The 10,775-nt window shown below is 40.9% G+C and overlaps 1 protein-coding gene across 1 annotated transcript; it reads right to left on the bottom strand.

Annotated features, from left to right (window-relative positions):
- Window positions 1-1,160: 1,160 nt before the first annotated feature.
- LOC117511158 (solute carrier family 2, facilitated glucose transporter member 8-like) lies at window positions 1,161-10,168 on the bottom strand. The gene is made up of 5 exons (XM_034171139.1): window positions 10,022-10,168; window positions 7,989-8,097; window positions 7,507-7,680; window positions 4,517-4,662; window positions 1,161-1,325 (listed from the first exon to the last, which is right to left on the bottom strand). The coding sequence occupies exons 1-5, from the start codon at window positions 10,154-10,156 to the stop codon at window positions 1,179-1,181; spliced, it is 711 nt and encodes a 236-aa protein (XP_034027030.1). The 5' UTR covers window positions 10,157-10,168; the 3' UTR covers window positions 1,161-1,178.
- Between the last annotated feature and the right edge of the window lie 607 nt (window positions 10,169-10,775).

Here is a 10,775-nt window from a genome sequence, read left to right as displayed (position 1 = left end):
CTGATTCATGAACATTGTTCTCAAGAATGTACTGATATTGACTGGAATCCATGTGACCCTCAACTTTAACAAGATTCCCAGTACCTGCACTGGCCACACAGCCCCATAGCATGATGGAACCACCTCCAAATACTGTTTTTCTTGTAATGCTGTGTTCTTTTTCCGCCCCTTATGTCCAAATAACTCAATTTTAGTTTCACCAGTCCACAGCATCTTATTCCAAAATGAAGCTGGCTTGTCCAAATGTACTTTAACATACCTCAAGCGATTGTTTGTGGCGTGTATGCAGAAAAGGCTTCCTCTGCATTACTGCATCTCTGTGCAAATTGCGCTGTATAGTTGAACGATGCACAGAGACACTATTTGCAGCAAGACCGTGTTGTAGGTCTTTGGAGCAGGTCTGTAAGTTGACTATGACTGTTCTGACCATCCTTCACTTCAGCTTATCTGAGATTTTTCTTGGCCTGCCACTTTGGGCCTTAACTAGTACTGTGCCTGCAGTCTTCCATTTCCTCAAAATGTTCCTCACAGTGAAAACTGACAGCTGAATCTCTGAGATAGCTTTTTGTATCCTTCCCTTAAAAACATGATGTTGAACAATCTTTGTTTTCAGGTCATTTAAGAGTTGTTTAGAGGCACCCATGTTGCCACTCATTAGAAGAGATGCAAAGAGGGGAAACATTTGCAAATGGCCACTTTATGTACCCTTTCTCATGATTGGATTCACCTGTGTAAGGAGGTCAAGGGTCAATGAGCTTACCAAACCAATTTTGTGTTCCAATAATTAGTGCTAAATATTTTCAAATCAATAAAATGACAAGGGCACCCAAATTTATGCACCTGCCTCATTTTGTTTAAATAATTATTGCACACTTTCTGTAAATACTAGAAACTTCATTTCACTTCTCAAATATCAGTGTTTGTCTGCTATGTGATATATTTAACTAAAATTTCTGATCTAGACAACCAATGATTTATAAAAGAAAATCATGAAAATTATCAGGGGTACCCAAACCTTTGCATACAACTGTATAACAGTCATTGACCAGTCAACTAGCCATTCCCCATGTCATTCACAAAATATAATAAAGGTGGTTGAATGTTCCCTAATGTGAGGTGTGATTCAACAGATTTATTAGTTATTACATGTGTAACTTTCATTTTGGCAGGCCAGTGCTTCAGGAGGCTGGTGTTCCCCTGAAATTGGCTTCGATTTGCTCAAGTGTCTTGCCCTTTGTCTCTGGAATGAAGGCCATGGTGAAGATGACGCTGAGGGTGCACATGGTACCAAACATCCAGAAGGTCCCAGCTGTGGTTAGGAGGTCCTGTCAGAGGTCACAGCAGACAATCGTCAAAAGAGCAACATGGTCATCTTACTCAGACAATGAAAACCCTTGAAAACTAAATCTGATAAACCAATTCAGTGAGACTGGCTTGGTCATTTAGGCACCACAGGACCCACAGAATCTGAAGTGGGACTGAAACATCAGAAAAGTCCAGATACAAGCACTAATATCTGATTATTATTTATTCTCTGCCACAGCACGAAAGAAGCCTATGCACAAAATTATGCTTCAAGGTCTCATGCAGTCCCTGAGATGGGGTCATTAATGTATTTTAGATGATGGCCTCTGAATTAACCTTGACCTTAGACCTATGACCTTAACATGACATGCATTGTGAGGACAAGCCACAGTTTATCCATCAGCTGTGGGTGAAATTATTCTTTGTGAGAAGTTGGATGTCTAGAAACTTCCTACTTTTAAACTCTGATAAGACTGAAATGATGGTTCTTGGTCCAGTGAGACATCGGCATCAATTTGACCAGTTAACGCACAGCCTTGGCTCGTGTGTCATACATCACACTGACAAAGTGAGGAACCTTGGGGTAATTTTTGATCCTTTGTTGTCCTTTGCCCTCCACATTAGAAATATTGCTAGGACTGCTTCTTCCACCTGCGAAATATAGCGAAGATTCGTCCCATCCTGTCTATGGCTGATGCTGAGACCCGATCCATGCATTTATCTCTTCTAGATTGGACTACTGCAATGTTCTATTTTCTGGTTTACGGCAGTCTAGCATTAGGGGTCTCCAATTGGTTCAAAATGCTGCAGCCAGACTTTTGACACGAAGCAGAAAGTTTGACCACATTACATCCATTTTGGCATCTCTTCACTGGCTTCCTGTCCCAGTGAGATCAAATTTTAAGGTTCTGCTACTAACCTATAAAATTATTCATGGACTGGCACCCTCCTACCTAGCTGACCTAATTAAACCTTACGTACTGGCCCAGGCTTTACGTTCTCAGGGTGCAGGACTACTTTGTGTCCCTAAGGTGAATAAGAAGTCTGCGGGTCACAGAGCTTTCTCTTATCGTGCCCCTGTTCTGTGGACTGATCTCCCTGCGTCAATAAAACAGTCAGATTCTGTGGAGACTTTCAAGTCCAGACTTAAGACGCACTTATTTTCCCTTTCATATGGCTAGCATAATGGTACAGTTTTGTTTTATGCGTTTTACTCTTAATTCATTTTATTAGTAATTGGAGTGGGCCGCGGCCTCAACTTTACCTAAATTCTGGGTCTTTTAGTGAAGTTTGGTAGTGGCCGTCGATCACCTTAGTATTTCTCTGTTTTTCTTATTGTTTAATGCTGACAAATTATACAGCATTTCTTGTCTTTCTGATGCCTGATTCTGTTTTTTCTCTGTTTAAGGTGCAGCTCCATCCGAGATGGGAGTTGTGTTCGTGTTGGCGATCCTCCTGTCCTGTGCGCCAATTGCATTTCTTGCATATTCGTCCGTGAATTGTTCTGTAATTTATGTTTGTAGCATGGCCCAAACAGAGGGTCACCCCTTTGAGTCTGGTCTGCTTGAGGTTTCTTCCTCAGAGGGAGTTTTTCCCTACCACTGTTGCTCTGGGGGTTGGTAAGGTTAGACCTTACGTGTGAAGCGCTTTGAGGCAACTCTGTTGTGATTTGGTGCTATATAAATGAAAATAAATTGAAAATTGAAACTGAAAATTCTTTGCATTCAAAGAAGTCACTGTGGAGAATAAATGATGACCTCTGACCTTGACCAGTGTTATGGGGTGACTGTATGCAAAGTTTATCCATAAAGTTTTCTTGAACCTTTGCATTGTGAAAATACCACCACAGACAGCCTCTTCCTCTTTTGCAGCAAGAGTAATGAAATAATTATTGCATGACTGCTGGAAAATAATCTAACATTAAGTTGATGCGATACATCACAAGGACATGATTTCAACAAAATTACATCTTGAATTTGATTTCCGCAGACAAGCTTTTTTTTCAAGAGACATCATAAAAACACTCAACAAAAATATAAATGCAACACTTTTGGTTTTGCTCCCATTTTGTATGAGATGAACTCAAAGATCTAAAACTTTTTCCACATACACAATATCACCATTTCCCTCAAATATTGTTCACAAACCACTCGAAATCTGTGATAGTGGGCACTTCTCCTTTGCTGAGATAATCCATCCCACCTCACAGGTGTGCCATATCAAGATACTGATTAGACACCATGATTAGTGCACAGGTGTGCCTTAGACTGCCCACAATAAAAGGCCACTCTGAAAGGTACAGTTTTATCACACAGCACAATGCCACAGATGTCGCAAGATTTGAGGGAGCGTGCAATTGGCATGCTGACAGCAGGAATGTCAACCAGATCTGTTGCTCGTGTATTGAATGTTCATTTCTCTACCATAAGCCGTCTCCAAAGGCGTTTCAGAGAATTTGGCAGTACATCCAACCAGCCTCACACCACAGACCACATGTAACCACACCAGCCCAGGACCTCCATCCAGCATGTTCACCTCCAAGATCGTCTGAGACCAGCCACTCGGACAGCTGCTGAAACAATCGGTTTGCATAACCAAAGAATTTCTGCACAAACTGTCAGAAACCGTCTCAGGGAAGCTCATCTGCATGCTCGTCATCCTCATTGGGGTCTCGACCTGACTCCAGTTCGTCGTCGTAACCGACTTGAGTGGGGAAATGCTCACATTCGCTGGCGTTTGGCACGTTGGAGAGGTGTTCTCTTCACGGATGATGCGAAGGAGATGTGTTGCACTGCATGAGGCAAATGGTGGTCACACCAGATACTGACTGGTATCCCCCCCCCCCAATAAAACAAAACTGCACCTTTCAGAGTGGCCTTTTATTGTGGGCAGTCTAAGGCACACCTGTGCACTAATCATGGTGTCTAATCAGCATCTTGATATGGCACACCTGTGAGGTGGGATGGATTATCTCAGCGAAGGAGAAGTGCTCACTATCACAGATTTCGACTGGTTTGTGAACAATATTTGAGGGAAATGGTGATATTTTGTGTATGTGGAAAAAGTTTTAGATCTTTGAGTTCGTCTCATACAAAATGGGAGCAAAACCAAAAGTGTTGCGTTTATATTTTTGTTGAGTATAAAATAGTTGCCTCAGACTATTTGAGCCTTCCAACTGGAACCCTCAAGAAAAACATGCTGCTGCACTCACCATCATGCTTTGGAAGGTTTTTGTGATGACAAATGCCATGCCCCAATTAGTAAGGACAACACAGGCGCTGGCAAAGCCCCTCGCTTTTAAGGGGAATATCTCAGACATGATCAGCCATGGGATTGGACCCCAACCCAAAGCAAACCCTGAACACAGAAACAAAGTTGAATGCGACACAGTTGCTGTACCTTGTTACAAATGTGCACATTTTACCACTATCTTATGAACAACTTATGTAAATAAAGGGCAAAACCTATTCAATTATTTGGAAAGATAGAGTTTCAAAGCACTTTACAATGATGCTGCCCCCCACACACCACATACACACACGTCAGCATGGTGCCATGCAAGGCACTCACACTGGGAGCAACTTGGGAACAGGGTACATTGCTTAAGGGTACCTTCAAGAGTTGAATCAAACCAAAGAGCTTTTGGTCAGTGACGCACAGAAGCAAAAGCATAACAAGTGTGTCACTGTCCAAATACTCATGTACTTGACTGCATACATAACACATTTTATGGATTGTTGCATAATGTTCAGAATATTTCACAAACAGTGAATAAAATGTAGAATCCTGTTTTTACAGCTTAAAAATCAGAAAAAGTTGGAACGTAGGGAAAATGCAAATACACCCACCAACTCAGTAATCCTTACATGGACTTTAATTTGTTGCAAACAGCATGAACCCAAGATATTTCATGTTTTGCATAGTCAAGTTTTCATTTGTTGATATAATCCATCTCGGCCTCCTCGGAACTCGGGAGGAGCTCGGAGTGGAGCCGCTGCTCCTCCACGTCAAAAGGAGCCAACTGAGGTGGCTCGGGCATCTTTTCCGGATGCCCCTGGACGCCTCGCTGGAGAGGTGTTCCTGGCATGTCCCATCGGGAAGAGGCCCCGGGGAAGACCCAGGACACGCTGGAGGGACTACGTCTCTTGGCTGGCTTGAGAACGCCTCGGGGTTTCCCCGGAGGAGCTGGGGGAGGTGTGTGTGGATCGGGAGGTCTGGGCGGCTTTGCTTGAGCTGCTGCCCCGCGACCCGACTCTGGATAAAGCGGAAGAAAATGGATGGATGGATGGATATAATCCATTCCTGCAACACATTCCAACAGAGCGTTCTGAGAGCACAATACCCCCTGCTGCCAAATGCTGCCAAATGCTGCTTTGGTACAAGTGCTTGCTACATTCTGACAACATTTCAAGGTATGTGATTTCAGAATGCAGACACAAGTCATGAAACTGACAGAGTCTGGGTTTGTTAATCAAGGGCCATAACTCTGCCAAAATGTGTCTAGTAGTACAAGATTACAATATGCATATTACCAAGCTATTACAAGGACTTGTACCAAGTTTCATGAAATTCCTTCTAAAACATGAGGGGATTATTTCAGAATGCTTATACCCATTTTGGGACAGACAGACAGGCAGACATTCCCACAACATAATGCCGCTTTGGGCCTTCAGCCAGCGGGGGATAAAAATGTGGGCAAGAGGAAGTTTAGTGCAAAATAAAAATGATGTTACTTCAAACATGTGATCAACAGGTGATTATATTCATGATTTGGTACAAAATAGTATCCACAAAAGATGAGTCTTCGAGGAACAAAGATGGACAGAGGTTCTCCAGTTTTCCAACAAATGTATGAGAAATGAAATGTTTAAAAAGTCAATATTCCCCAAAGAAAGAGTCAAAGGGATTTGCATATTTCTTCCTCTACTCTGCATAATATCATTAAACAATTCAAGGAATCTGGAAGAATTTCAGTGTGTAGAGGGTAAGGGTGGAAGCGTAAGCTAAACACCCATGACCTCCACTCCCTTAGACAGCACTGCATCAAGAACGGTCATTCATCAATAGCTGATATAACCACATGGGAAAGGGTGACTGGGAAACCTTTGTCAAGCACTACAATACGGACTTATATTCACAAACACCACTTAAATCTTTATTGTGCAAAAAAGAAGCCTAATGTTAATCTGGTCTAGAAGCGGTGTTGACTTCTCTGAGCTTGGAGGCATCTGGTTTGGACAGTTCCACAGTGGAAACATGTATTGTGGTCAGAGTAATCCATATTAGAGACTGGACACTGTGTGTTCCAGACCAAGGAGAAAGAGAACCATCCAGACTGTTATCAGCAACAAATTCAAAAGGCAGGGCCTATCATGCTATGGGGTTGTGTCAGTAGCCTAGGCAAAGGTAATTTACACTTCTGTGATGGCAGCATTAATGCAGAAAAGTACATTGAGATTTTTAGCGCAGCATATGCTACCTTCAAGATGACATTCTTTCTAGCAACATTCTTGCATTTTGATTCATGTCATGCATTTCTTTCAACAAGACACCATTACTGTGTTGGCCTGCCCCCAGTCCTGAATGTGTGGAGTATTTTGAAATGCAGAAATGCAACATTGACAACACCGTACTGTCACACACCTTAAGGCGTGTTTGCAGTAAGAATGGGACAAAATAACACCTGAAATGCATTACCCTTGGTATTCTCAAAGGTAATCCTTTTAAGTGCTGTCAGAAAAAAATGTTGACATTATGAAGTAGTAAATATTTTAGCATTCCAAATTTTTCAGGAATGTGTTGCAGGCCTCAAATGCAGGAATGATGTATATTAAAAGGATCTGAAATTGACCACAGAAAGGTTCAAACCATCAGCAATGAAACAGAAACCAAAGTAAATGTAAGAATCACTTTTTTTAAATTTGCATTTTCCATACAGTCCCTACTTTTCCTGATTTGGGGAAAATCCTAAGCACTCAAGTCTTACTAATGTCATTGAAACCCATAATGTCACCACCTGCCTTTTCAGTTTCATAATAAAATCCTACAACTGAAATACCTTTTAGCACACACACAAAATCAGAGGAGGTACCATCTGTTACCCTACATTAATTAGAAGTGGATAACTCCCAGTCACTCCCAAATATTTACTTCATCCATCATGTTGGGACACTAAAAATGACCTCAGAGTCCACATCTCACCTGCGATGAAGACCGCCATGCTGGTCAGGGCCAGCCAGCTCAGATCAGTGTGGGCTGCCTGACTCTCATGGAGCTGGACGTTCTGTACCATGTGGCTCAATGTGACATTGTGAGTTTTGGATATGAGGTAAAAGTAAACCCCAAATGCTGTGGTACTGACTGTCATGGCAACACCTTGGTTTGAAAAAGAAAAACATATCCCAAACTATTACTGACATTTTAAGAGACATTCAAACATGCAGTATAAACAAGTACTATTCAAAATAATTCAGAATTTATTTTATATAATAAATAAAATTCCCAATTATATACCATAATGTGTCTATTTTTTGTCCTTTTCTCATTCATTAAATGTATTCAATGTAATTTAACTTAAGGTGGGCATTTAATCAACATTTTTTTAAAAAAGGGGGTGGGCTAATGCTTGGCCCTGGGCCCTACGATGGGCAAATGGTGTGTGTGTGTTTGAAAAATTTAAATACCTGAGACGATTAGAAGGATTTTCCTCCCAGCCTTGTCCATAATCACTGCTGCTATTCCTGTAAAGATGACCTGGATCAGACCCACGATCACAGAGGCTAGGTCACTTTCCTGAAAAACAACAGAATGCAAACATGCCCAACATTATATTATGATTAATTATAGGTATCCACACACAATCACACTGCATAAACATTTGTCCTCAGAGGTTGATGTTAACTCAACACCGACATGAATGTCATGCCAATATTTGGCTTTCAATGACTGATTTGAACTCTTCTTTTTGTGGAGCAGAACAAATGTAAAACAGGAACCTTCTCTCCTCCCCAAAAGACTTGTGCACAAGCTACAATTTATTTTGGTTTCAAGAAATGCTAAGGAAATGCTGGTGATGAGATATTTTTGGTACTAGGCCTCTTTGCACGATGTGTGAAACAAAGTGTTACTTAGTGAGATTAAGATGAGGATATCACTGCTTTGTGAGGGAATGTCGGCTACAACGTTTTGTCCATGTGGTGCATTTCTCTGGGTCTGATCCAGTACACGGATACCTCAGCATTGAGGATCCCAGTGGCTGGAGAAGGCTACGGGGACATCCATGCTAGACCTGGCTGTGAAGGACACATGGTTTCTTTTGAGAGATGGATGTGGACCAGTTGTGTGCCTGGGTGGTTGCAGCAATGTGCAGTACCAACACTTGACCATGCCTAAAGAAATGCGCTACATGGCCAAAATGTCAGATAACATTCCCTCACAATGCAAGCAGTCCTGCTTATCTTTATTTCCATAGCAGATTTTTGACACCCAATTGGCTACAATTGTGGTGCAAAAACCCAATTGGGGCCTGAAGTGGTGTGCAATAGGTGGTACAAGTAGTGTAGGTCATTCTGAACTATCGGGAAAAATGAATAAATATATATGTCTGTGATGTGGGGACACATCGTGATACAGTAAATATCCAGATGTAATTTGTGCAGATATGGGGAAATATTTTGCAAAAGTCAGGGCATGTGAACAATAAGAGTGCGAATGGGGTGCAACTGGAGCACGGTGTGGAGCAGCATTATAAGAAGCTGGACCACCACATTACCTGTCCTCCTGTCTCACTCCACTGTTGTGTACTGGCCATCAGTACTTCTTGAAACACAAATACATCCATAATCTTATCAAAAGCATGCTGCACTCTTCAGCAGAAGACACTTTTTAGATGTCAACATACATTTTAAGCTTGTTATAACCACGGGCACTAGCAGATACACTGTACACGGTACCATTTTGTGCATGCCCAGAAGCTCTCATGTCATTGGCTGCACTCAAAATCATTTATAGTCTGCACAACCCTGCTGTATAATAATATGACACACAACCTTATACTGCTTTTGTCACAAACTGGGCCCCGATTCCCTATTTTTGGAATCAAGAAGGCAATCAGGTGAAAAGCCTGCAGTGGAAGACGGGCTTTACTGTTTGACACAAAGTCATTCCAGTATCCAAGGATCTTCTGAAGAAACCTTGTTCCAAAGACATTTACAGTAGCTGTCACCTAAGCTCACTCGTTAGCTAACCCTAAAATCTTACACACCTGTACTCCTCGTTAGTCATAGGTTGTGGAGATATATTATGGGGTCAGAGGTGTAAACTGGCATGTCAGATGACAAAATTGCCATTTTTGTTTCCAAATGGACAGAGACTAACAGACAATTTCATTTGTTTGGAGGAACGTCATTCAAGAATAGGGATACACCTCCTAAATGTGGTGTTGCTCCACAAACTACAAATAAGGTTTTGTAAGAGAGATAAGTTAATTGTCCAAATTACATGATTTGAGTTGAATACTGAATCTATAACATATTGAATATTTTTAAGTCCCCACTAGAAAAAATATGAATTTCCAACAATAAAAATATAAATATTTTTAGTATATACACTGATAAAGCATGGTTCATTTCTCATGAAGAATAACACAGAATCATGGCAATATATTTTTAGGAAAATATATATTTTTAAGTTTGACTGAGACTGTCAAGGCTCCTACCTTAAAATGTGCCTGTTCAAATATGGTTTTGGCATAGAACATGATGGCATTGATCCCACTCAGCTGCTGAAACACCATCAGCATGACACCAATCATCAGGGGCTTGTAGACTCCACGATCCTTCAGGTCAACCATCTTAAAACTAGATGTCTGGGGGGGGGGGGGGGGGGGGTATACTACATACTACATACATACATACATACATACATATATATATATATATATATATATATATATATATATATATATATATATATATATATGTAAAAAAGTAAAAACAATGCACAAGAAAAGTATGATAACTAAAGTAGTAAACACTTGTAAACTTCTACCCCCCCCCCCAATATTAAAAGAAATAACTCAATTACATCACCACGTAAATTTAAGTTATTTACAGTCCGATGCCCACACAGTGCAGAAAAATAAATAATAAACAAAAATACAAGGCAACCTCTGAATAAAGGAAATATCTCAACCTTGGCAGTTGGCATAACATCAACTAAATGTGCCAAATAATTATTCACAAAAAAAATTCTCATTTTAATTTCATGCACTTTCAGTTTAAATTATTACAGAAACTGCATAATTTATTACCACCCTTCAAAAATGTCACCTATTTTCTACTCAAACTAGAGCGTGTGGATCCCCACGGGCAACACACTAGTTTATACATTAGACTGAACTTAGATTGAACACTGGAATCATGATGAAGGGGTGAATGCTGATCACTGAGCTAATCATTCTTTCATTTTCT

The sequence above is a fragment of the Thalassophryne amazonica genome, chromosome 5 (genome assembly GCF_902500255.1).
Source record: "Thalassophryne amazonica chromosome 5, fThaAma1.1, whole genome shotgun sequence".
In the NCBI taxonomy this organism is placed as follows: domain Eukaryota; kingdom Metazoa; phylum Chordata; class Actinopteri; order Batrachoidiformes; family Batrachoididae; genus Thalassophryne; species Thalassophryne amazonica.
This window is presented reverse-complemented; position numbering and strand designations above follow the sequence as displayed.